The sequence below is a fragment of the Strigops habroptila genome, chromosome 1 (assembly GCF_004027225.2).
Source record: "Strigops habroptila isolate Jane chromosome 1, bStrHab1.2.pri, whole genome shotgun sequence".
NCBI lineage: Eukaryota > Metazoa > Chordata > Aves > Psittaciformes > Psittacidae > Strigops > Strigops habroptila.
In genome coordinates this window covers 143,254,682-143,281,005 of record NC_044277.2, presented here as the reverse complement: position 1 = coordinate 143,281,005, position 26,324 = coordinate 143,254,682, and the positions used below count along the sequence as shown (strand labels likewise).

At 43.0% G+C, this 26,324-nt stretch overlaps 2 protein-coding genes across 14 annotated transcripts in view; one reads left to right on the top strand and one right to left on the bottom strand.

Moving 5' to 3' along the window:
• Window positions 1–15,852, top strand: CDV3 (CDV3 homolog). Of its 8 annotated transcripts, none has more exons than XR_003990011.1 (6): window positions 1–435; window positions 2,284–2,363; window positions 4,470–4,618; window positions 5,613–5,775; window positions 6,830–7,096; window positions 7,263–9,137. XR_003990011.1 is itself a non-coding variant. In XM_030476269.1 (6 exons), the coding sequence occupies exons 1-6, from the start codon at window positions 229–231 to the stop codon at window positions 7,016–7,018; spliced, it is 657 nt and encodes a 218-aa protein (XP_030332129.1). In that variant the 5' UTR covers window positions 1–228; the 3' UTR covers window positions 7,019–9,137. The 8 variants fall into 8 exon arrangements, 7 of the variants coding, with proteins under 7 accessions (XP_030332129.1, XP_030332138.1, XP_030332145.1 ...); XM_030476269.1 differs by having other exon boundaries at window positions 6,830–6,879; window positions 7,011–9,137; XM_030476278.1 differs by lacking the exons at window positions 6,830–7,096; window positions 7,263–9,137 and adding an exon at window positions 13,129–15,852.
• Window positions 7,885–26,324, bottom strand: part of TOPBP1 (DNA topoisomerase II binding protein 1) — a 35,594-nt gene continuing 17,154 nt past the window's right edge. For 2 of the 6 annotated variants that reach the window (XM_030476203.1, XM_030476216.1), the window contains exons 20-28: window positions 26,066–26,258; window positions 24,847–25,073; window positions 23,649–23,812; window positions 22,046–22,181; window positions 21,372–21,535; window positions 20,338–20,478; window positions 19,400–19,489; window positions 18,245–18,406; window positions 17,736–17,970 (exon numbers count right to left, since the gene is read on the bottom strand). In XM_030476203.1, the coding sequence (XP_030332063.1) occupies window positions 17,827–17,970; window positions 18,245–18,406; window positions 19,400–19,489; window positions 20,338–20,478; window positions 21,372–21,535; window positions 22,046–22,181; window positions 23,649–23,812; window positions 24,847–25,073; window positions 26,066–26,258 (1,421 nt within the window). In that variant the 3' untranslated portion in view covers window positions 17,736–17,826. Of the gene's footprint in view, window positions 16,214–17,735; window positions 17,971–18,244; window positions 18,407–19,399; window positions 19,711–20,337; window positions 20,479–21,371; window positions 21,536–22,045; window positions 22,182–23,648; window positions 23,813–24,846; window positions 25,074–26,065; window positions 26,259–26,324 lie in introns of those variants that run through there. The other 4 variants (XM_030476212.1, XR_003990007.1, XR_003990008.1 and 1 more) reach the window with 4 other exon arrangements.

The following is a 26,324-nucleotide window of genomic DNA, read 5'->3' as shown; positions in this document are numbered from 1 at the left end:
AGGGGGAAGCATCCCGGAGGCCCCGCCCCGTTCCCCTCAGCGGGCCGCCCCCACCGCCACCCCCTCCTTCGGGCCGTGTCAGGCGGCGGCCACCAGCGTGGAGCGCGGCGGCTCGTCCCGCCGGGCCCGCCAGCCGTCTGCCGCGCCGGGCTCGCCTGTTAGCCTGGGCCGCCGCTGCCTTCTCCTTCCCCGCCGGTCCGTCTAGCCCCGCCGCTGGGAGCCACCGCCATGGCGGAGACCGAGGAGAGGAGCCTCGACGACTTCTTCGCCAAGCGGGACAAGAAGAAGCGGAAGGAGAAGAGCAGCCGAGGGGCCGCCGCCGCCTCCAACGCCGCCTCTAGCGCCTCGGGGGCGGCCGGAGGAGCGCGCCCGGCTGACGGCAGCGGCTCCGGGGCCGCCGCCTCCAACGCCGGCTCCGCCAAGACGGCGACCAAGGTGCGGGCGGGAGCGGGGCCGCGCCGTCGGGGCGGCGGTGGGGGAAGGGTCACGGCTTCCTCCCGCCGGCAGGGGGCGCCGCAGTGCCCGGCCCGGGGGAGCGGCGCGGCGCCGCCCGGCCATGCGGGCGCCCGGGGCCGGTGGGGGCCTGGCGGGGCTCCCGGCCTCAGCGGGGGAGAGGGTGGGGTGGCCGGTGCCCTGTCTCCGGCTTCGGTTCTGCCCAGTTGCTGGGTCTCGACGCATGGTAGCGGCCGGAGCCGGAGGTTTGGATCAGGTGGCGGCTGTAGGCCCCCTGGGTGTGCGGCCTGTGGACCTCGGTGATAAGGTCCCCCGGCTCTGCAGGCAAAGTACGCCGAGCTCTTTGCCTTCCTCATTGCCGGCAAGGGTTGTACTGCCAGTGATTAGTGCTTTTTGTACCGCGTTACGGTGAAACGATGAGAATGCGAGACAAGCTTTGAGTGCTCGTAGTTGACTTGGTGCCTTACAACTGGCCATGCTGTGTATTTTAAACAGTTTAAGGTACACTCTGCTATTTCCCGATGTTGTTTAACTTGAGGAGCTTGGCACTAGTGGTAGCTCCCTAAGTAGACCAAGGTCAGGGTACACTTTAGCTGCTCATTGCTTGTAAAATAATACCTATTTTTGATGGAAGCTTGTACTTGAAATAGAGATAAAGATCATTAAATGTGAAAGGTACATTAGTTTGGAAACTGATGTTTCTATGGAAATGGGGATACAAGAAATCCAAGAGATTTTAGAGCTGTAGACTCAGGCTCTTCTAAAAGACTGAATCTTCAGCAGACGGTGCAATAACATCAGGTCACTTTCTGCTTCTGCTGTTACTTTAAAGCAGGCCAGATTTTTCCTGCTAGAGGTTGATAATGTAGAAGATCCTAAGACAGGGCTTTTAAAAGAAGCTGTATTCTGAGCTGAAAGGGGGCTATGCCATTGGCGGACCTTGCTTGCTAGGTCTTTGTATTTGAAGTGATATAACTGCATTTCATATAGAGTGTAGGAATTATGTGAACTACTAATTAGGCTGTGTACATGTGTGTTAAAGATGTCACTAGGGACATGGGAGGGCTGCTCTTCTGGTCCATTTCTGACCTACCTTATCCCCCGAATCTGCTGATTATACAAGAGGACAAAATTGGACCCACTTAGGTGGGTCCTTCTTTCCCCAAACACGTAATCAAACTCCTGTTTTAAAACCTTAAAAGTGGGGCTCTCCAGAGACTTGTATTCCACTGTTTCTGTGTACTCAGATTGCTGTGGGGTTTGAAGCTGACCTTTTTACTATTCTAAAAACACTATTAAAAAACAAGAAAGGCTGTAAATGTGGTTGTGAATGTGAAAAAGTCAAATGTACCAATATTAATTTTTGTCATAAATCTACTGTAAGCTGTTCCAAATGTTCTTTAATGTTTGGCTCATGAAATAAGTGATGGAAAAGCAAATCTAAAGCCTCATGTGCAGTCAGGCTGTCACAGAAGCTTACTTTTATGTGAAGGGAGAGGTCTTGCCCTCATATTTTCCTGGTCCTGTGCTGCCCCTTGACTTCCCATTGGATTTTTACTGACATGATGTGGTTTTCTTTCACTTGAACAACTGTTTTTGCTGGGGCATCTCTTAGCTGTGACAGTGAGTTACAGTCAGCTCACAAGTACATCACATGTGGTAAGTTAGGGGAGGAGGGAGTGGAATCCTTTTGCTGTTGGCAGTGGTGCACACAGATCAGTTTCCCATGGAACTGCGCCTTCACCCTTAGTTTTCTTTTTATTACCTTAGTTACAGTCTTCTACTCTCAGTGTAAAGAAGTTAACAACTTGTGTTTCTCTCTTCTTACAGGAAGAGGATGATTGGAAGGAGTTTGAGCAAAAGGAAGAAATTGATTATAGTGGTCTTAGAGTTCAGTCCATGCAAATAAGGTACTACTTCTTTTGTTAATTCTTCTCTCCAGTATAATCATTACCTCTACCTAAAAACTATGTTCTTCAGAGCTGCCTCCAGGGAGTCCAGTTAAACAGAGGTTTGATATGTTTTTCTGCTAGTGCAGAAGTTTGCTGAGGTTTGACTGCTCTCTGACAATGTTCTCTTTATTTTCTAGATCTTTGTGGATTCCCCAGGTCTGTCTGGCTTGGTTGGGGTTCAAATTTTTATTACAAATGCTTAACATTGCCCTCTGTAAGGATAATGAAATAGGAATTTCTCTGAGGGAGGAGTGCAGGACAGTAATTCCCATTGAATTACTGGGCTGCTGTAAGGGTATCTGACTCAATCTATTCAGCATCTCAGTTTGGGGAGTAAATTCCTGAGCCATTGCATTTTTATGTCAAAAAAACCCCAAAATATACATGATAAAACTGGTATTCCATGCCAGAATCCCCCAGGACTGCACTTATGAATCTCATCCAAAAGTCTTTACGTGCTTTTTCATTAGATGTTTCTGATAGTCTGGTCCAAAGTGAGTCTACTTAAGTCTGTCCTGGTTAAGAAAAACATTTTATCAGGTCAGAAAAAGGATGTTTATGACCTAAGTCTTGTACTGAGAATGTTACATAATCCTCACTGTATTGATGTTCAGAATAAAGCCATCTCAGAAATGATCTGACCTGTAGCCATGGATGCTTTCTTTACTACTTGAGCAGGTCTTCTTACAGGTTCTTTGATTTCTTTAGTTTTATTAATACCACCCCCAACCTTCCCCCAGCTTTCAGTGAACTGGTCTACAAGCTCCCCATACCATTGAAGCATGGCAGTGGCTAATCACTTGTCTGAACAGACAAGTGATAAGTGGGCTGCTGCTTCACTGCCTGCTGGTACTGTTTGATTGAAAAGTGAGTACTTCGGTTTTCCAAAGGCCAGCATTCCGGATGCTTTCGGTGCTGTGGTACATTCTCAGGCACGTGGAAGCTTCTGCCAGAGGATTTTATAACTACTCAGTAGGTTCAAGGGGAGAGTGGAGAAGTAAATGGAATAGCAACCCACTGGAGGTTATAAATTATCCAGCTTTGGAGATCACTTTGCTGAAAATAAGCCACAGAGTCTGTGGTGGGAGTGAGATGTTGTGTGCGCTTGCTCTGCTCTAGCTAGGCTGTAGGCATCTGCTTTTGACTGGAGTTTAAAATAGGATAGTGATGTGTTTAGGCTCTTGGTCCAGCTTACTGTGATTGTTACGGTGTTTGGACAATGAAAGGCCATTTAATTTTCAGAAATTATAGGTATTTTTAACTGTTCTCTGATTACCTATACAGCAAACTTATCCAATCATGATGAGTGTATTCTGCATTCCCACTTTGGTGCTGCGATGCAGATCAGTGGCTTTGGTTTTTCAATAGCCTCACCCTGTACCTATGTCCCATTACACCACACAGCTTTGTCTAGCAGATGGTTTGGAGTCTTTGACTATTTCTGTGTAAAACAAAATAGTCTAAATAAAGTACAGTCAGGCTTTTTCAGAGTATTTCTCTTTAAAAACTGGAGTAATTTTGTCTCTGTGCTTTTTCATTCCCTATTTTAAAAAACCAACCAAACAGCACTGACTTGGTTTGTAGATTATCTTGGTATGGGCAATATGAATGTTTCTCAGTTGTTTGTGGTTATAGGGAAGGGGAGCTCAGGACTTGCTTTCTGTCCCTATTTTTCCACAATTTCTTCCTCTTGATTAAAGCATTTTATGAAAGCAGGACTTGTAGCCCTTTACTGCTTTAGCTTCTCCTCATTTCCAAATGCATGACTGTCTTGGTAAGTAACTTTAAGCTCAAAATAAGAAATCAATTTATTTGGTCACTTAGTACAGTTTGAATTCTTCTCTAAGAACTTTTTTCCTTCTCACTTGCCAAGTCATGTAGCAGCGTACCAAAAGCTGTTCAGGTGGAAGTACCAGTGCAGTGGTTACAGGACTAAATGGAGTCTGGTTAAATCCAGTATCTTCAGTGCAGTAGCTGTGAAGTCTTGTCAGTTGTAACTGTGTAGCCTCTGGTGAGTCTTAAACCTCTGTGTGTAAAAGGCTACTTATCATTGCTCTTTTCTAGTGAAAAAGAGGATGAAAAAGATGATGATGAAAGTGAAAAAAGAGAAGACCACGGTGACCACTGGGAGGAGACTGGCGGTGCTGTAGACAGATCATCTGGTCCTTGGAACAAGTCAGCTCCTGCACCGGCACCTGTCGTCGAACCAGTTGGTAAATTTAACTCAGAGTTGTTGCTTTTTCCAACCAGAAGCATATCGGGTGGAATTAAGCTGCTCAGAGAGTAGGGCTCATGGAACAGTTCCTATTCAGGCACCTTCTAACATACCAGTGGCTTGGTTGACATACTAGGAAGTGAAGTTTTCTTGTAAAGGGATCTGAGGAACTGAATTGATAGCACTGTCAAGTACTTCAAATAAACACGAGTGGAAGGGTTTTTGGTTTTGGCCGAAGGAGATCTCTCTGCTTTGCAATCCGCGAAATATCTGTTAGAAGCATTTCTATTGATCCAGAAATACTGCTTTGATAGTCAAGTGGATGTTCAGCCAATATCCGCTGTGTAGGTGGCAGTTCTTGGGTAGGGTTCTATGGTTGGTAGGACGCTTTTCAAATTACCTCTAGGGCACAGAGAGCATGACATTGCAAAATTGATTCTTTAACTGGGATAGGACTTCAGTTTTGATTAAATACAATCTAGTAGCATTAGTGGAGATAAACTACTTAGCCGTGATCTGAATTCAGACTATTCTTTTCCATGGAGAAACTCGCTGCAGAGTGGGCTGCTGTGTTTTCTCTTGTTTGTGCAAGCAAGGAGATAAAATTAATTAGTTACTTCACTGTAGATTGTTACATTAAATATGAACTTTTTGGAAATTTTCTTCTGCATCTGGAGAGGTGCTTTAAGATTCAGCAAATACATAATTACATGTTTACATCTCTAGTTTTACATACAAGCTGCTAATAAACAGCAGATAAGAAACGTGAAGTTCTCATCAGTGGTTTTGTGAACTTTGTGAGGCAATACATTGAAGCCACATTTTAATTTGACTACTAAGTATAGGTTAAATTAGGTGACACCTGATGTCTAAAATACTTGCTTCCAGAGCTTTTAAAAGTGCAAAAACATACTTGTAAGATTCTTTTTTTGGTGGTGTTTTCCAGATATGAACGCAAACTTCTCTTGTCTAAATCTTGTTCTTCTCCCCAGTTACAGAAGCCCCCGAGCCAGTTCAGACTGGTGGTGTCTACAGGCCTCCTGGTGCCAGGGAGGGTGGCAGGCCACGGAGAGCACAGCAAGGACCACCAGAAATCTATAGTGATACGCAGTTCCCATCACTGCAGTCCACCGCCAAGCTCGTAGACAGTCGAAAGTAAGTACATCCCTATGAGATGCATTTTAACTGCCTTCTCTAAGTTCTTGGTTCGGTTTAGAGCTTAAGCCTGAATCTTTCTTGAGAGGAAAGAAATAACTAAGAAATTATTTATGGGAGACTGGATTTTCCAACTCTAGGAAGGGCTTCCCATGAAATAACTTTCATAGGACACAGCCCAGTGAAACAGCCAAACAAGAGGGCCCATTGCCTTATCCTTGACTTGCTGAAGGGTTTTCCTGAAGCAGAATATTGCTGCTCTTGATAGCATCTGGTTCCCTGAGATACTAGCCATGGTGAGGCTCTGTCTTATTACCATCAGTAGACATGAGTAGGATCTCTTGAGCACGCTGCCTTCTCAGTAGAGATGTGAAGGTGAAGAAGATTCCTTCTTAAATGGAGGAATGGGATTTAATACCAATATAAATCAATAAACCTGCTGTTGGAGCTGTGGTTTACAATGATGAGCTCCCACAGTTTGCTGAGGGGTTTTGTATTTTGTGGTGCTGAAGACTCGGAGTCGCACCCTTCTTTAGAGCGCTCATCTTTCCACAACCTTATTCCCTGCAAAAGACATGGCTAGGCCAGTACATAATTCACTTGGGTTCTTTGTTTCTTCTGGGTTTTTGGGGTTTGTTTTCTTCTTTTTTCCCTTTTTTTGTGTGGCTTTGTCTACTTGGCATATGAGCTGTGCTGTCATTGCTCCTTTAGGGTTTGAATGGTGCAAATTGAGCTAAGGAAATTCTGAGCAAGCATTCTAGAGATGGAGTGCTGCTTTTTAAAACCTATTTTTCATAAATGCACTTAAGTTACTTTTGAGAATGTTAATACTGAAACTTGGAATGTGTTTGGAATTGTAGTGGGTGATCAGCTTATTCTGGAGATAAGGTTTTACAAGATTTGCTTGGGAATGCTTGGCTGTTGTATTAAAACTCTAGACCTTAGTGTTCTGTGTTCATAATGGTTTTGTTGGGCTGGGGTGGAAGTAGACTAGAAATTCACAATTCACAAGCTAGTGATAAGATATTTACTGATTACATTTATTTTCCCTTAGGGATAAAGAAATGGAGAAGAGCTTTGAAGTAGTAAAACACAAAACTAGAGGTAGGGATGAGGTCTCAAAAAACCAAGCACTTAAACTTCAGCTAGACAACCAGTATGCTGTGCTTGGGGATCAGTAGAGCTGCATACACATTACAATTACGGAATGCTTTTTTGGTAACCCTTCTACTAAGGTAACTAAACTACAGCTAACGGCTATGATGAACATGCCACCTTATTTCTGCTGGATCTACTGCAGCAAGTGCAGACTACTTTTGACGTAAGTGCTTGGTTCTCCTGCGCTATGGAAGCGTAATATGTTACAACTTCTCCATTGGAAATGGGGCAGATTAATGTAAATCATTGAACAAGAGTCATCAGTGTTCTTTAATTGCTCAGAAAGATACCTTCAGCCAGTGGTCATTTCAAAATCTTTTTATGTTCAGATACTGAGCCTTCGTAAAGGTTGACTACCTCAGACTTGCTGCACTCATTGTGGACACCATGTGGATCACAACTTCTGGAAGAGAAGGTTACAGCTGTTTTAGTGGCCATCTGAAACTTGAAACCAGCTCTACTGGATTCCTGTCAGAAATCCTGCAGAAGTCAGCCATTTGGTTCCAATTTGCTATAACAAAGATTTAAGTGACCTTAAATGACAAACGTGTTCTGTTCCCCTTCTGAGGAATCCTGTCGTGTAGCCATAGCCTACTAGAGACTTCTGGAGCATACCAATACCACTCATGCTACCCAAGTATAACAGAGCTGTAGTTTGTTTACCTTTTTAGATAGCTGTACTGAAGTAACTGCAAAACAAATTAAAACTCACTATCAGATTGGAGGAATGATGGGTTCGAATGGTCTGTTTGCATTAGCCATTTTCACAGTTGTCTGTTGAAGCATCTTATTTTTGCTGTTCTCCACAAAAAAACCCCAAATGCCTGCCTTGTTTCTGATATCAAATTGCAGTATATTTAAGTAATGATGAGATGTTGTAGTGAAATAGGGTTCATTTTGGCTTTTGTCATGAGGTTTGTCTTTCCTACCCTACAGCATTAAGAGTTTTTGACACAGAGGTATCCAGACTCTTAAGTAAAGAATTTGGCTTTTAAAAATGAGATACGTGGCAGTAGCGATACTAGATAAAAACTCCTCCTCTATTAAAAAGTGACTTGTTTGTCACCAACTTGAAGGATAATGGTTATTTGATAACCAAAATAATATAGTATGCAGAGGGATAACTAGAGCTGGTAAGCCTTATTTGTTTGGCTACTTCTGTGAAGCATGCAGGCTTTTTGAGGCAAAATCCCCTATGTAACACTCATAAATGGTGTTTATTCAAAGTCAGGAAGTTTAGTAATAATGGAAGGCAGTGACTTCTTCAAGTTGTTTTCATCTCTGATTTAACTGAGTGGAAGTAGGCAAAATGGCACTGATACACTATGAATATAGGACACTGCCCCTTAACACTGATTTGATGAACCAAACCTGTCAAGTACCAAAAGTGTCGTGCTGTAACTGCTTTTCTCTTCTCTTCTCTGAATTCTTATACCAGAAGCAAAATGAAGTAAAAATAGTGGCGTGCTCCAGTGTTGAGGTTTCTCAGAGTAAATGCCAAAAACCAGACCCAACATCTATAGGAGTTGCCAATGGCAAGAAAAACCAGGGAACAAAACAAAACTTGCTTGCTTGTGTGGTAGTTCTGTGTATGTGCAGAAGATGAGGATAGTGCAGGAATCGCCTCGTTGGGTCCCTTTGACTAACTGCTGACTTGCTTTAAATCTGCTTCTCTGAGGCCAATGGGAATTTTGCTGTTGACTTCAGTGGGGCTGGGGTTTCACCTGAGTCTTTTGTGCACAGCCTAAAACTGGCCTTGCCCTTGCAGAGTTACCTGTCTCTAAAACTTCTGCTAGAAGCTGCTATTAAAGAGGGCTCGAGAGACTATCCTTAAAGTTGGAGAGTTCATTTGGAAACAAAAACCCACTGAAAGACTCATACGAATACCTTGGACTCTGAGCCATGTATCTTCCTTGAAAATACGTTGTTGCCAGCAAAACTGTTGATTTGTCACTAAAGATTTCTGTGGAATTCATGGTAAATGGACACGTCGCTTGATGTGGTAGAAACATGAAAGCTTAAAACGCTTTTCTTGATGCTCTAAAGGGATTGAGATCACCAATGCACATGAATTGAGTTTTAGTCTACTGTATGAAGGGTAGATGAGACTGTCCATTGTACCATCTTTGAGGTTTTGGGCATGAATTCTGGCAGTTCACGAAAACCCTGTAACAGTTTCAAATCAAATAAAATGGAAATATGGACTCTGGAGTCTAATGAATCTTTACCTTTAGTTCTAGCTTATGACAGCTGAGGAGACACAGAGCATTTGGATCTCTTAAGGGACAGGCCATGGAGTGGGTAGTCAGCCTTATGGTCAGGTGGGCTGTGTGTAAGAGCTTATAGCAGTGCATACTAATATGACTTCTGTTTGTACAGAGAAGCTTAGTTGCTTCTTGTCAGTGTCTTCTTACTCCCACCGTATATGACTGGATTGAGATTGTGAATTGAGTGTGAATGAAGCTTTGATTTGCTTTTCACTTGAAAGTAGCTCTGCTAAATCAAAGAATGAAATAAACCCATAAAACCTCTTGGATGGGTGCTGCCACCAGAGTCCATCAGTTACTGATAACTAGAGGTGTTACTCTGGGGGCTTTTGTTAAGCATTTCATTCTAGGTTCTTTCTGGAAGCATTGAGGAAAAGAAAGAAAACGCAGCAATTTCCATAGCACAGAATGTTAAAACTATTGAAAACTGTTTCTTGTGTTAAATATCGCTGCCAGGAACTAGCAAAATACCAGTTGTCAGTATCTTCCTGTAACAATGAATTGTTCTGCATGCCTGCAATCTTGGAAGTCATTCCTCTGTGGAAGCTCAGTATGCTTTTGAGACTCTGAAGTCCAACTTTACCTGGTTTGTTGTTGCATCCATTTGAGGCACGCTGAGACTGTCCGTGTCATTCCTTCAGAATGCTTCTTGAAGGCTCATTCCATAAATGAAGGATTGTAGAAATGAGATTCTTGATACCAGTCAGTAAAATGCTGTTGTGTGCTGCTTCCGAACCTGTAACACGCTTTTGTGGTGGCTTAGTTGTTAGTTTCCAACTTCAAGGTTCCATTTTACTTAGTCTCTGACATGAAATGAAAATACAGCCATGAAGTTACCGACCTGCTGGTAGAACATTTAAACGTCCAGTACCTAAAGGGAAAGGAACAGTTGGGATTTGTGACTCTCGGTGATGCAGTCTGTATTTAAGGAATGTTAAAATGCCAAAAACTAGATCATTTTTAATAAAGTTGGACTTCCCAAATGCCTGCTGTAGGAATCTGGCATCTGTATTTCCTTGAACTGATGATAAACATAGAAGATTAGTTTTGACCCCCACTGCCCCTGGTTTAGCTGTGCCATGTTTAATCTTACTCACAAATGAAGAGGAATTGACAACAAAAAGCAAACGTCTCCTGCTCCTTCAGTTTTGTCTTTGTAGTTACCTTTACCAGTCATGTCCAAAGTAACTGTCTTGCAAAACTTGGGAATAGCTGAATTTTTAATGGTACAGACTGTGTTAGAGACCTGACACCAGTGTTTTGGTGTCTGCATGTGCTGGCTCTTGGAAACTTTTTCATCACAACATGCTGTTTATGTCAGGTAAACACCATATAAATGTGATAGGGCTGCACATCTTGGAGTTTGCTTATCTGAGCTTTTGCAATACTTGCTGGGGTTGGTTTTTTGTCTCAGTTCAGCCTGGTTGAGTAGTTTTAAACTTGCTTGGGGTTTTCTGTCAAATTCTGTAACTAACTTGAGGAGATGATTCTTTTTTAGACTAATACAGCTTCATGTGCTTAAAGGGTGCTTAGTTACAAGGTATGAATATATTATTCTTTCCAATACTGACATGGTCAGAGAAATGAATACCTCCTGTTTTACATGACCAATTTGTATCAGAGGCCCAAGAAAAGGATAGTATTAGATGCATAGCCTGGGGTAGGGAGTGAAGTGTAAGTGGTTGGATAGAAGTGCTGCTTTCACAAGTGACAGATCCATCTGACTTGAAATCAGGCAAAGTGAAGTTCAGTACTTGAGCAAGCCATCCCATTTTGTTTTTTCCCTTTAAAGAAAAGGATTGGGGATACCTGTCCAGAGAGAAGGTAGAGTTTTGCATTGGTCCAAAGCTGTCTAACCAGTTGCCTGTGGAGAGAACAGAGAAAGGACAAATTCCAAGATAGCTCAGCAATCTTATTAGGAAAAAACTTGTTTCATGTTTAGGAAAACTCTTTCTTCTGCGTGATAAAAATCTGAGATGCTGATTCAAATTGCTGTGAAGACATTTCCTTTTATTGTGAAGCATCTTCTAATGGTACGTATATCATGGGCTTATGTTCAGTTACTTAGAATGTATGGTACAGCAGGGCTGATGAAGTTCAGGGGCTGCTTTGCCAGAATACAACTATTGGAAATGTTAATTAACAGTGTTAATGAATCGCCAGAACAAGTAGTTCAGCTGGAATACCAGAACGGAAAAGATTGTATAAAACAACTGCATGCACTGAGAAGCAGCCCGTTTTGTAGCAAGAGCATGGGCCCAGGAGAATGGGATTTGATGCTGGTTTTCCACTGAGCCGCTGTGTTCACTTCAAGCAATTTAGTTTCCCTTTTGCCACAGTTTCCTCAGCTGTACCAAAAAAACCCCCAACCACCTACCTCACAGGGGTCTTGCGAGGAGGCCAGAGCTGCTCTTTGTCAAGGGCTGGGACTGCTGGAAGGTGCTGCAGAGGACTAAAAACCTTCATTAGAGGATCTTTATATTAGCTTTCATTACAGTATTTTAATACTATTTTGGGAAAGGCTTATTTCTAAAGAATGTAAAATACATTCTATTTAAGCATTATGTAATTAGACTTATTTTAGTATGTATGGGAAAGGAAAAGGTTCAGGCTGAGCACTCCATCTAACTGGTATTTCATATCTCTAATTCTCTGTGCAACCCAAATGGCATATTAATACAAGGCTTTTTGGTTTTTATGTGGAACACATGAAATCAATATTGCTCTACCTTGTAAACCCCATGTCTGAAATAAAATCCTGCTCACAGTGGATAGCCATCTCTTACAATGTGGCTGGTTTAAAGTTGATTCCAATTATGTGAACTATAAATGTTCACTGTTGGAAGTACGTATTTGTGTCAGGGTACTAAGTGGTATTTTGTGGTAGGAAAGTAGTTTTCTTCTTTCACATGTAAACACACATTTGTCCTACTCTTTTTCCTTTCCCATGTTGAAGTTGCATGCAAGTACGATGGAAATAGGGGAGAGAGAGTAATCTTAACTTTGAAACTTTAAAGTCTGGTATTAAGGCAGGCTGTGAAGGAAAAAGATGAGGGAATAAAACAAAAGGACATAGTTGCCCATGGGGGAGGCTTCTGTAAAAGGGATAAAGAAAGGCTCAGAAGGTAGAGCTGAGAAGGGCAGGCAGGAGAGGAAGGTATATAGATACAGAGGTGGTGATTACCCTATCTACTTATCTCCTGTTTATCAGTTAACTGGAAGATGAAGAAATGATTGTTAGGAATAATACAGGCCCCTGTCTGCTGTACTGGTGAGATCAAGGTTCATTGCTCAGCGTTTACAGTGGGTCTCCACTGGAGAAGCAGAGAACATGATGGTGGCACACATGCAGACAGACTGCAGCTCTGGAGGGGGCTGGCCAGAGGTGAGGCCTGGCAGCTCTTTTCTCTTCCTGATGTTTTTCTCACTGCAGCACCTCTAAGACAGTTGTTCCTGTGCATCAGCCGTGACAATGCTCTGTCAGAAATGATTACTGCTAAATTTCAACAGACTGCTGCAGTTGCTTCAGAGGAAACGTTGAAGTAGCCGAATAACAAGCATTAAAGAATAACACAGGGAGCTTTTTGGCATACTTACAGTGATGATGAGTGACATTGAAGTCAAGAGAGTTGTAGGTGGCTTAAAAAGACTTTGAGATATATATCCTGCTATATGGTGGGGAGGAGAATTACTTTAAAGATGTATATCATCTATCCTTTTTCCCTTTTAATAAACAAATGACTTTGGTCTTCATGTCTTTCCAGCTACAAACTGCTGCTTCTGCCATTCTCTTACCACTTTCCTCCCTGTACTTTCTAATCTGTCACTTTTTTTAAAGGTGCTGATGAAACAGCAAATATTCAGTGAGGATCCCTTAAGAGAAATACATGCTGTAATGTTTTTCCATATTGTTCTGTCTTTAATAGAGCCTAACACATTACTCGCTTTCTTGACTGCAACTACACATTGAACAGATGTCTTCATCAAGCTGTCCATGGTGATGCCTAGATCGTCCCCTTGAAAGATCACAACTCACTCAGAATCCACCAGAGCATGTATGAGTGGTTTAAAGCCTTTCCAGTATTCACTGCCTTGGGTTTCTTTTCTCTCACCACTGAATTGCCAAGTTTACAGAGGGATTTAGCATCCCCTGGCACTCACCACCTTCCCCAGTGCTGACAAACCTAACAACTTTCTACGGGCATTAGCTTTTGCCATCTGATGTACTTAAGTCTTCAGTTTCATGTGTATAACCCACTCTCCCTACCAGTGGTTAGCGCATGGCACACTCTTCCTAACTTTTACTTAATCTGACCTTTTCTGTTCTTTCTTGTCTCCTGTATTGAGTTTTCTTTCTAGCTCAGTTACAGCATTGAAGTCATCGAGTTAAAACTGCTTTATTTCAAGTAATTTGCCTACAGAAAACTGTTAAAATGTCATCACAAGCTTCCTTTTTTCCATTAAAACAAAACACTTACCTTGTACCTCTTTCAGCGTATGTACAACAAAATGATTCAAACCATAAAAAGAGGCTGATAAGAGAACAAATACATTGTGAAACAGGTAAAACAGTCTGAGTTTGATCTCCCAGAGCTTAGTTTCATGGGTTTCAGTGGAGTTATTTCTGTCACTTGAGCCCAGTTTCATTAAAACTTGATTTAAGATCTCACTTGAAGTCTAGATACAGCAGCTGGAAGGGAGCACAATGAACAAGCCCCATAGCAAACTTGTTTGAAGTTTCTGGGTTACTCTGCTCCATGTTTGTGTTCATCAGAGATGAACAGATGTGTTACTTGGTCTCTGACCAGCAACCAGCTGCACTCAGCCATGCTTAGTTGTACATACCTGTTGTAGTATTTAATTGGTCTTTGAAATTAGATTACAGGCGTTGAGACGGAGATGAGTGCAGCAACACTGGAGGACAAGCTTAGTCTTTGTGGTTTCATCTTTTCACATTCTCATCTTGTACATTAAAGATGGTACAGCTGTAAATAAAGTTAAGTCTTTAAGTGCTGACTGCATTTACCAGCAATGCTACATTTATAAATACAAAGGGGATGTCATGAGGGAAGACTCAAGCCTGTTGGAATGCATAGCCTGCCACTTGAGAGCTGCACTGTCTCAATACCGGAATACTGCATCATATACAACAGCTGCTGTCCAGTTCTAATAAAGATGGGTGGTGTGAAGAACATACCTTGGATTTTGCATCCAAATAGTGGCTGGTGTTCTGTTGCAGTACTACCAGTATTCTGTTAAAAGCAATTGTGGTGGCTGGTGTTTATAAAGCTGGCAAATCGGAGCTGAGGTGTTGGTTAATTCTGAGGGGATGAAGGGCAACAGAGCAGATCAGCAGTAACTGAGAGTTGTCAGTGTAGTACTTCATCCGTGTGGGACAGGGTATGAAAGACTCCTCTCTGCTGCTACACTCCCCAAAGCCCTTTCTTGCCACTGTAAATCCTCACTGTGTTATCTACTAACCAACCCATGACCTTCAGGACTGACTAGTTGGTTCTCTGACTGTGCACTGTCTTTAATCTGGGAATTAGGTAGAAGGCAAACTGGCTTTGTGAACTGGCATGACAGTGTTTTCTAGACAATTGGCTCTGCTGATCTTTTTGGTTGGTTTGGCTTTTTTCTACAACTCAAAGCCCAGCAAAAATCTCCTGATTTGACCTTTTTTCACCCCAGAGCATTCCCTTGTTTCGTTCATCTACATTATTACCATGCCAAAGATTTCTAGTCAGGTGCCTGAATTACCACTTTAGAAATTCACTATTTAGAGAGCTCTATAAGCAAAAACTGAGTCTTGATCACGCTGTATTTCTTCAGTCAGGGCTCCCAGCATCACAAACATGGCTCCATCTGTTGCAAAACTGCTTAGCAAGTAAATGTGATCTCCATGGGGAATTTAAACCTAGACCCTGAAAGGCTACAGAGGAGCCTAATTCCCCGTGGAATAGAGCAAAATGAAGGCAGTAAGCACTGGTCACAGTACAGCATGGTTCAGCTATGAGAAGGAGTAGGGTTGCATGACTGGTAACGTGCTAGCTCGAACAAAACTGGCTTGCCAGGATAGCAGGGTCTGGCCTAAAGCCTCTTTATTTTTTTAATGAAGAGATGACTGAGCGAAGAATAGTCTCTGCAACTGAAAAAAAATAGGAAACTGAATTTGCTTTCAACAGTGTACCAGAATGTCTCACCACCAGGCTGAACCTGAAGAAATGAAGATAAAGCCATTTGAGTGCTCACTGTAATACAAAAGAATGAATGATACTGTCCGGTTGGGAAAAGGGGTGGCTGGGAGCCCCCTGAGCACAGCAGAAACTGCTTCAGCAAAGTCGAGTACAATATGAGAATCCCTGTGTGGCCCTCACAGTTAACACAGGAACCTAATGGTGCCTGTATATTTATATATATATATTTTATAATTTAAGTTCCAAACCTGAACTCTATTTTATTGGCAGTAGATTTTTTTACCCTGGTTTACCTCTCATGGCTTCTGCAGATGACAACTGCAAACTGCGCAGTGCACTCACCCCTTGTTGCCCTTTTGTTAGAGGAATGGTATCAAACTCTGTAAAGCACTTTTGTGATGTTTCCTGTGAAGAAAGCTGAAGAAAATAAATAGATCTTAACAGCACCAACTGAATTCATACCTCCGGTTTGTCTCGCTGTTGTGTTCACCCCTCTCTTCAGCAACAGAGCAGTCAGTGTGGGGACAGCAGTGTGCTGGTTCCAGGCTCGGTGCAGAAGAGGAGCTGGCACACACGTGCATGGGCTGAGCAGATGGCTGGAGAACAGGTAATGCTCAGATCCCATGTTACTGGTTCCACTGGAGCTTGCAATGTGTCTGATTTCAGCTGCTCCCCTTCTGCTTTGCCCCCAGCATTCACAGTGGCTGTGTGGCTCCAAGACTTCTTTAAAGCTTGGCTAAGTGGGTCAGGGAGTGGTTTCTTAGCTGTAGCATGAGAATAGCAGCATGACCCTTCCACAGCTGCTTCTTCCAAGGACTGGGAAGAAATAAAAATACAGCAAAATCACAGGACCCTCATGTCTCAGCTGCCAATATCCACACCTGTTTAAAATGCCTGCCAAGCAAAGCAGCATTTTCAGTGTAGAACAGAGAATTGCCAGGGAAATATGAAGTTAAAGTGTGATTTAAGGCATTAAAAGCAGCATTATTTTCAGTATGTGGATGTGGAGCAAACTGGAGATGCTTGTTGGGCACCCACAAAGAACAAAAAGCATTCAAGCTGTTAAGATCAAGAAAAGCAAAGCAGGTGGCAAGACTAGTCCCTGCAGCTCAGTATCTTGCCACAGCCCAAGTGCGCACTGATGGGGGCACAGAAAAGAATCAAATCCCTCATGGCCGCAGGCATCTTTCAATCCTTCCTGGCAATTCCTTCAGGTCATCCTGACAGCGTGTTTTGGAGCTCAGTGACAAAACATCCCCTGCACTACACTAGGAAGCAGACAGCAGAGCCTTGCACACCAGGGCAGGCTGCCTTCCTGTCCTCTCCTACCTCATCCCTTCCTCCACCACAGGGGGTTAGTTCTCCCCAGCCAGGAGCAGGGCTCTCCAGATTGCATAGCACTCTTCCTGTCTTCTAGCTGCAACTGGTACTGAAGCAAAGACTTCCTGTACAACAGTATTCAGCAGCTAGAAAATACAAGTAGGATAAACCTCCCCTTCAAAGCAATGAAGAGGTAAATTAAATAGACTTTAAAGATGTTACATATGTTCCCCCAGACAACTACAGTGGTCCTGTGCAACTGGACATGGTGCTTTTCCGTTCAGACAGGCCATAGCAATTCCAGCTGCTTAAACACAGCTCTTTCATAAGCACACTTTTACCCAAGCACAGCACGACTCACGTACAATAAGTTCAGTAAATGGAGACCCAGACCCCATAGCTACTAAAAGGTCAGTTTGTCAAATGTTGTGGTTGTTTAAGACCATTTCCAGCTGCTGGAAACCAGCATCTTTGTTCTGGCTCTGGTTCCTGTTGCAGACCCAAATTGGGAGCACGGTGAGGCAAACTTCACTCTCATGTTAAAGAGTTGGTTCTGTGATTGCTCAACAGATGCATGAGCACTCAGAACGGCAGCACCTCAGCAGTGCCTCTGCTTTAGAGAAGTCATTCATACACTCTATTAGTACAAAAATTTACAAACCAGTTCCTTTTGTCCTGTTCCCCCTTTCCCCTCTAATAGAAAACAACAGAAGAGGAAAAATTCATGTGAAACCTAACAGAATTCCTGAATAGAATTCCTGAATAGAATTCCTATCAACGGGTATTTTCCCCACAACACAGACAGAAGATATGACAAGCATCTCACAAAGTATTTCTATCCCATTATTACACAATGGTGTCCCTAACTGAAACCATTAGTGGGACAGTTGGGACATTTTGGAAACAAAGTATTTTTTGGATGAGTTCTTGCCATATTTTTAGATGCTACTGGTAACCAAAGCAATCTTTCCTATGAGTGTTACTGTGAAGTTATTTTAATCTCAGGACAAATGAGAAGTGACACTAGAAAGCTTTTAATTTTGGTGGCAAGAATGAAAGAAATATAAATATGAATTTAAAACTGTACAAGTAAAAAGCACAGGAGTTGCTCAGTGGACTTTGGATCGCTTGGCTCGGCTTGTCTCTCCCAGTGCTTTTCTTTTCTGCGACAATCCCATTCCAAGTTCTGCGTTGTTCTGAAGGCAAGATTCAGCTTGTGGCAGGCAGTAAGACTCCATTGGGGGAGGTGGGTCCTTCAGTAGAGGAAGACAAGAAAAAAAACACAACCCAGGGGTTTAGCTTAAGTCTTTGTTTAGCTCAAGAAGCTTCTGAGAAGAAAGAAACAGCTCATTAGTTTCTAAAATGGAAACTCTCAAAGCTAACATTGCACACCTACATTTGGAATACGTTTTGCAAGCTGCCTACCCTGCAGCACTGCCAGCTCCAGAACAAGTCAGGTTAAAGTTTGAGGCCACATATGGAAGTGCTGAGCACAGGCACTTGTGGCCAGGATTCCTGCATGCACACCTGTATGAGGTAGTCAGCGATGTACTCTGGTTTCAGGCAGTTCACTCCCTGGGCTGCTGCCTCTGCTACGTTGACCCTGCTGTCCTCTGGCTTCAGCTTACTGAAGTCAGCAAAGAGATGAGTTGCTTCTTTGAAGAGAGACACAGAATGACCAGAGAACACCTACACATCAAAACACGACAGACAAAACGAGTTTAGTTTTGTGGTTCTTTCCCCAAGACAAATGCAGTTCATGACCTATAATTTCACCCATCAAATTAACTAGCAAACCAATGGGGAATAAAATGCCATTTACAGCTGCATTCTGTACCATCACACACCTTGAAAGAAGGGTGATCCTTCTCATCAGAGCAGGGCACACAAATTCTATCCTAATTCCCACCAGCACTCTTGACTGTGTGACCCCAAGTAAGCTGCTGTGCCTGACTGCTTGGAAATGGAAGTGACACAGCTCTTTCCTCCTGCCCTCTGACCACGTCTCAGATATCCTGTTGTCGTGGTTTAGGCCCAGTCGGTAACTCAGAGGAGGAGAATGGAAAGAATGTAAATCCCACGGGTTGAGATAAGAGCAGTCCCGTAACTAAGGTATAATACAAAACCACTACTGCTGCCACCAATAATAATAATGATGATAAGGGAAATAACAAGGGGAGAGGATACAATTGCTCACCACCTGCCGACCCATACCCAGCCGGACCCAAGCAGTGATCTGGGCCTTCTGGGTGACTCCCCCCAGTTTCTATCCTGGGCATGACGTGCTGTGGTATGGAATACCCCTTTGGCCAGTTTGGGTCAAGGGTCCTGTCTCTGCTTCCTCCCGGCTTCCCCTCCTCCCTGGCAGAGCATGAGGCTGAAAAGTCCTTGATCGGGGTAAGCGCTGCTGAGCAACAACTAAAACCGAGGTGTGATCAGTAGTGTTGTCACATCAAAGCCAAAACACAGCACTGCACCAGCTGCTACAAAGGAGAAAAATAGCTCTCACAGCTGAACCCAGGACACCTGTGTAAGCAATTTTCTTGCTTAAGACCTTTTATTCACACAAAAAATGCCCAGCATAGAGTTTAACAGAAAGAAAAAAATCCCCACTCAACCAAACCCCCACAAAACCCAACACATATGTGTATTTAATTATTAAAAACCCCAAACCCTACATACTTTTGCTCCTCCTGACTGAAGAAGGCGCCTGAATCCTGCTTCCTTGGTTTGATCAACATTCAGGATCACTTTCCAGCCACTGAAAGCTCCCTAGATAAAAGACTCAATTTAGTCAAAAGTACATCTGTACTACAAAACTACAAAGACTTACTGGATCTCTAATTTTCCCCTCTTGGGAATATCCATGAGATAAAAGATTTGCCATCACCTCGTTTTGTCTTTAAGTGTAAATGGCAGAAAAAACCCCACAGAACATACAACTGCTGGGCCACCACTGGACAGTCAGGCAGCTTGCCACCAAGCCCTTCCACCTGCAGAGCAAGATGGGCAAATCAATGTAGGGAATGACCCTTAGCAATGAGTATTTCTTCCTGAACACCAGGCACGCACTCACAGAAACACATCTTCAGAAAAGACAGTTACTTGGAAACAACAGTATTTCCCCCCCAACATGTGCACACACACTGTTATCTACTCAGAGAAACAGCACCTAGGGCCCACTGGTTGCCTCCTACATGCACTCACTGTGGTTTCCAAGCAGAAAAAGGGTGGAGAGGATTGTCATGAGCATTCATTTAAAAAAGATTATTGTAAAATACATGAAGTCAAGATTCATCCTGATGTGACTGAAACATCAGCACTCTTTCTACCTTTCAATGAATGCTCGACTGCAAAGCTCAGTGTGAGAGAGGAGTTAAAAGACTTTGCGAAACTCTTTTTGGGACTCCTTTGGAGAGGCTTTTAACAAGAGGGAAAGTCCCACTTTCAAAAGCCTCACTGAAAGACTATGGAACTTGCACCGTAAAGATCACAGACGGTGCTTTAGGGAAGCACCTTAGGAAAGGGGTAACCTTGTGCTATTTTAAACGTAATAGTATGCACACAGCCCTGTCCTGTCCACCCATGCTGAGTATCTAAATACCTCCACAATACCATACCTCAACAATACCAGTTTCTTGTCTCCCTTTATGGATTTTTTTCCTCCACCTCACGGCAGCAAGTGCTAGTTTCTTCTGGTTTACACTGATCCCAGGCAAAACATTAAGTATGGAATTACTTCCCCACTCATAATCTTCTTCCTAGAACAATCAGAAGCCTGAATTACAAAACAGTACTGCCAACTTTACCAGCAGAAAAAGAAGTTTAAAAGTAAAAACCCACCCACCCCCAAATCCCAACTCACTCTAGCTTTATCTGTTGATTTTATCTGGCCAAAGCAGCTCAAGGTAAAATGAGAGATTTGGCTCTTCACTGCACATATCTAATTCCACGCATGTTTTTCTGTGACATCGAGTCATGTACACAACCAGATTCTTCTGGCAGTTATCTACAAAGGAATTCAACAGCAATTGAATTCCTCTGAGTGAGTCCATAGTAGTGAGCAAATTAACTCACTACTCTGGATGCCATCAACTCTACGTTTCTGCCGTGTCTTTCAAAAGAATGAAAGTTAGTTTTGATACATCAAGATATGAACCAGCCTACAGGCATTATTTTAAAAGTTAGCCTGGTCAATGTAAAAGAACCACCAGACCCAGGAGAACTGTGAAGTAACAGTTAGGAAGGTGAGGAGTTGGAAGAGATACTGTTCAAAAACTGTTAATGTGCATGGTTAGAGAGTTGGATTACTTAAAACTATTCCATGTTCATTTACTGAAAGGATCAAGATCAGTTCCTGGTGTAACAAAGTCCATGTGATATCAGCTGATACCAGTGAGAATTTATCAAAAGGTGTTCAAGCTGCAGTTTTCAGAAGCAGCTATAAAAAGTGTGGGTATTTCATTTATCCAACACTGGGAGTTTGGTCCAGGACTAGTTTCCAGAGAAAAGCTTGTCAGACTCTGGATCCTCTAAAACTCCCAAAGCTTGAGCACCCTAAACAGCTAATTGGGTTTGAGAGATTAAGTCTAAACTAAAAAGAAATGCAGCAGCGTACAAAACATACTCGTTTCTCAGGAATAAGGTAACTTGCCTGAACAAAGCAGCCAGCTCCTCTACATGCCTCCAGGTAGGAACGATGAAGCACCCACTTCCCAGCTGCCATCGAAGCCAAGAACTTTTCATTTCGAAGAGGATGTCCCACAACAGTGTGTGTGCAACTTGGATCAAAGCACTGTTTCTCAAGCACTACTCCACCTTGAATTGAGAAATGAATTTGATTCACGTTATTTAAAGGTACCACAGAAAGGATCAACTCAAAATGAGAATTACCTGAATTCAGATAAAAGTATACTTCACTCAAATTTACATTGAAAGCATTATCATTGAAGTGACACTGGCAAGGAAGGAAAAGCAGCCAGGAAAGAGTGGCTCTGATAAAGTGCCACTGTAACACAGACAGGAGTAAGAGAGACACCAGAGGACAGCAGATCCTGGGCACTCCCAACAGTAAAGAATGAGGCTGTTGTGGAGACAGCTAGAAGAAAACTGCCAGCAGACAAACCCATGGCTGTTTTATGGCAAAGCTGAGCGCTCACATCATAATAATACATCCAAAGGATCACTCGCAAGCACAGAAAGCCATAAATTTGAGACCTCAAATCTGGTAAGTCACTAACAGAAGCCCTTTCTTTTCTCCAATGAGCCACAGCTGACCAGACACATACACACACATACTATTCTTTGCATTTCACAAATAGCTGGTACCTAATTCCTTAATCAGATGGCAGTAATCAAATCTTTCTTCAGGATTAAAAGAAGACAGCTGAAATTTACGGAGTTTTTCTGGTTCTTCATCAGCCTTTTCTTCTTCTGTAACAGCCTGGAGGTACAGTAACAGATTCTGAATATATGACAGAAAGATTAGGTTGACAGCTGATTATTTCTCTGCCAAACATTTGGATTATTTTTATACTCAGTTTTCTTTTAGCCAGCAAAAGTAGAACCAAACCTGTCAATTACTTGACTAAAAGCTTGGATCAAATCAATGTTAGGCTCCTGCTTAACATCCACGTGGTTGCCCCTTTCTTCAGGGCACAACTGAACCAATCTGTCACAAAAACTAATCCTTCATTCATATCCACTGAATGCCAAGTTGAACACATGAAAAAATCATCATCCATCTATCACACTGCCTCATTCATTCAGAATTCCTATAAATTCAAGGGCTTTTCTGCATTTCTACCACACCTTATGTACTAACATGACACGTTATGCCTCTAAAGACACACTGCTGCTGGAAGTTTGAGCATCAAGTGATACACTGCAAAAGACCAAGCTCATTTTCCTAGCCCTTTCCAAGTTCACTATAAAATAGTACAATTTTAAACCAGGTTTTTGACAGAAAAATAACTTTCCCTTTGTATCTAAGCATAAATTCCAGATACCACCATGGAAACAAAGGCCTAACCTTTTTCCATCATCCTAATATGGCCAGAGGAATTCTAATGAATGCACACAGTAACTCCCCTTTCCAAACCTACCTCAGCATTCCAGCAGGAACTAACTGGACAGAAAGCTTTATCTGTCTGAATATAAAAGCTTTTTCTCTTTGAGCAAACATTCTTTGTCCAAAACCTCAAAGAAAGGAGGAAAGAGAAATAGAACTGCACAGAAGTAATCCACTTCAAGGTTTTAAATCACAGAATTACAGAATCAACCAGGTTGGAAAAGACCTTTAAGCTCATCCAGTCCAACCGTTCCCCAGCACTGCCAAGGCCACCACTAACCCATGGCACTGAGGGCCTCGTCTGCACGGGGTGTGAACACTTGCAGGGACGGTGACTCCAGCACTGCCCTGGGCAGCCTGTTCCAATGCCTGAGCACCCTCTGGGGAACGAATTGTTCCTCATCTCCATCTAAACCTCCCCTGGCGCAGCTTGAGGCCGTTTCCTCTTGTCCTGTCACTTGTTCCTTGGGAGCAGAGACCGACCCCACCTCACTGCAACCTCCTGTCAGGCAGCTGTAGAGAGCGATAAGGTCCCCCCTGAGCCTTCTCTTCTCCAGACTAAACCCCCAGGTCCCTCAGCCGTTCCTCATCACACTTGTGCTCCAGGCCCTGCACCAGCTCCGTTGCCCTTCTCTGGCCCCGCTCCAGCACCTCAATGTCTCTCTTGCAGTGAGGGGCCCAGAACTGAACACAGGATTCGAGGTGCGGCCTCAGCAGTGCCCAGCACAGGGGGACAGTCACTGCTCTGGCCCTGCTGGCTATTCACCTCTTTTATACTTACTGTCAAGTTCAAAACTGCTTTAAGTGTCACTACATCTCTCAGAACACAACTCATCGTAAGTATTTATTCATCGGACAAACCTTTTCTTTGGGCTGAGGTGCAACAGGAGGGTTAGCCAGTGGGAAAGCAATGCTGGGGGCCTGCGGAGTGGGAATGAACTGATCTTTAATCGGTGTTTCAGGATCTCCACATACAGGATTCTTTAGACCTTCAATCACATCTCCATCTACAGCCTCAGGAAGAGCTGTGAAAATAAAGTGTTGTTGCATGACTTGTCTTTGGCTGAATATAATTATGGATAACAAAAACTAACAATTAAAAAAAGTACCTATCCTAAAAGGTCAAAACACAACTACTGCTGTAACATGTACAGTTACATTTCACCACTGCCCTTCCAAAAGATGCTCTTCCTCACACCACAAACCACCAATTGCAATATTGCAAACTCATGTCCCTGGATGCCTTGCTTGGAAAAAAGACTCAAAACCTCAACTGTTCTGATTTCTTTGGCTAAACCACACTAATTTGGTTGAACCAAAAAGCAAGGGAATGCATTTAGCTGATTTTCTTCAGCCTCCTCAAGGACAGGGTCAGTTTTCAGGAAGACTTGCCAAAAGCAGAAACTCTATAAGTAGACTAAGGGAAGGAGTTGGGGACAGGAGGGAGGCAGTGGGGAGAGAGGAATAAAGGATTCTGCTATCTCAGGAGGCAGGAATGGGAAGAAAGCAAAAACACATGAAAAAACAGAAGTATGTTGCTTCCTTAGTCCTAGCAGTAGACTAAAGACTAAAAAAGAACAGGGAAGATAAATACAGTATCTTCACTGAATCCTAAGCATGTCCATTGGCAGCTCTGACATTCCTGTTTTTCAGGCTCATGGGTTATCTGCTTCCTGTAAACTTCATTCTTCATTTATTAATATTTCCACTACTTTGCTACCAGTATTCCCATTTGAATTCCACTACCCTGACCTGAATTGGTATCTGGAAACCAGCTGTGGTTCAGAAAACATTGGGATTTCCTGAAGTTGACGCAGACTGTTTTTACAGAAGCACTGCCTTGGTGTTTGACCACAAATGGCAAATGGATAGGAAAGCTTCTCTTTGTAAAACAGCAACACATAATGGAGCTCAAAGATGTAAAATTGTATTTTTGGCATTCAAGAATGGCAACAATGCTCTTTTTTTAAGCAGAATTCAAATACTACTGTATTTTAAAGTCCCTGATATTAAACGGATGCTGTAGCAAAGAACAAGGATATTGCATTGCTCATTTTACCTATAGCAGCAATCTCTGCATCAGCTAAAGATCCTTTGAAGGCAGATTCATCCATGTTCTTATTGGCATTACTCTGACCTTGCTCAGTGTACTGGGAAGGACTATCAGGCCACTGAAAGTTGCTGACAAGTCTCGCTCTCTCCTCCCTGGCAGTAGGATCGTCCCAGATGATCTGCTCACTCTGGGATGGCTCCGTGTTTATATCTGCGACAGCCTGGCGGGACTGCCTAAGGAGAAGAGCACAGACACCTTAAATATGCATTTGCTGTACAGACTACGAGACTAGAAGGCAATATGTTAACAATCACATCAACTGTAGCATCCAAGTGACCTCAGAAGGCATGGCTGGGAAAGGGGAAAATTTCAGCATAAACGCAACTTCAGCATCCTGGCTTTGGGAGCTTAAGTGTCAGCATGGCTGGAAAAAGGCAACCAAAATCTCACCAGATCAGACTGGTTTGGGTTGGAAAGGACCTTAAGATCATCCAGTTCCAAGCCCTTGCCATGGGCGGGGACACCTCACGCTAGACCATGTCACCAAACGCTCTGTCTAGCACTGAGCACTGCCAGGGATGGAGCATTCTCCACTTCTTCGGGCAACCTGTGCCAGCGCCTCACCACCCTCAACATTTCAGTAGGAGATGCCTTTATTACGTGTCGTATTGATAAATTATTCCAAAAATCAGTGTACTCCATTCTTTACTGAACCTATGAATTTGCAAATGACCAAGCTGAAGGAGTAATTTTGCAAGGCTTCCATTACATCCTCACTGTAGCTCAGCACTGTTACGAGTTCAAATCCTATTCTCTGTTTAGAGAGAAAAGAAAAAGAGGAGAAACATTCACAGAGGCACTTTGCAGGAATACCTGCTACTTGTATATGACTTATGTACTGAAACAGTGCAGCATTGCTTTCTTCAGAATCTATGAGAACACTAACTAATCTGAACAGAAAGAAATCAGTTGGCCTAATCCAATTAAAAGCTAAAAAGCAATCATAGTGTTCTGTGATTTTTTGAAAACCAGAAGATTAAGGTAACATTCTGACTTTATCTGGCACATCAAGTTAAAGATTCTGAATTGCAAGAGAAGCCAATTAAGTCTATCAGTAGAGAAAGACAATACACCTGAAACCCTGGACACCTATTCATGTTTCAATGAATGTTTAAGTATGTGCAGAGAAAACAAAATTAAAATACTCTGAAACACAAACCAATACCTGAGAGCTTCCAAGACCCTGCTGCGGCCATTCCGTGCAGACCGTGTGCTATCAGGAGTAGTTGGAGAACCATCAGTACTGTTCCTTGAAAGGGATCCTCTTTGCCCTGGTGGTTTCACCAGTGATGTGGCAGACATGATCTCCTGCAGCTGCCTTTGGAAGTTCTCCCTCATTTCTAGTGCTTGGGTTAAAACTTCAAGAGAAGGAACAGAACTCGTAAGATCAAGACTGTTATAACAAGTGAAAAGTAACTGAACTT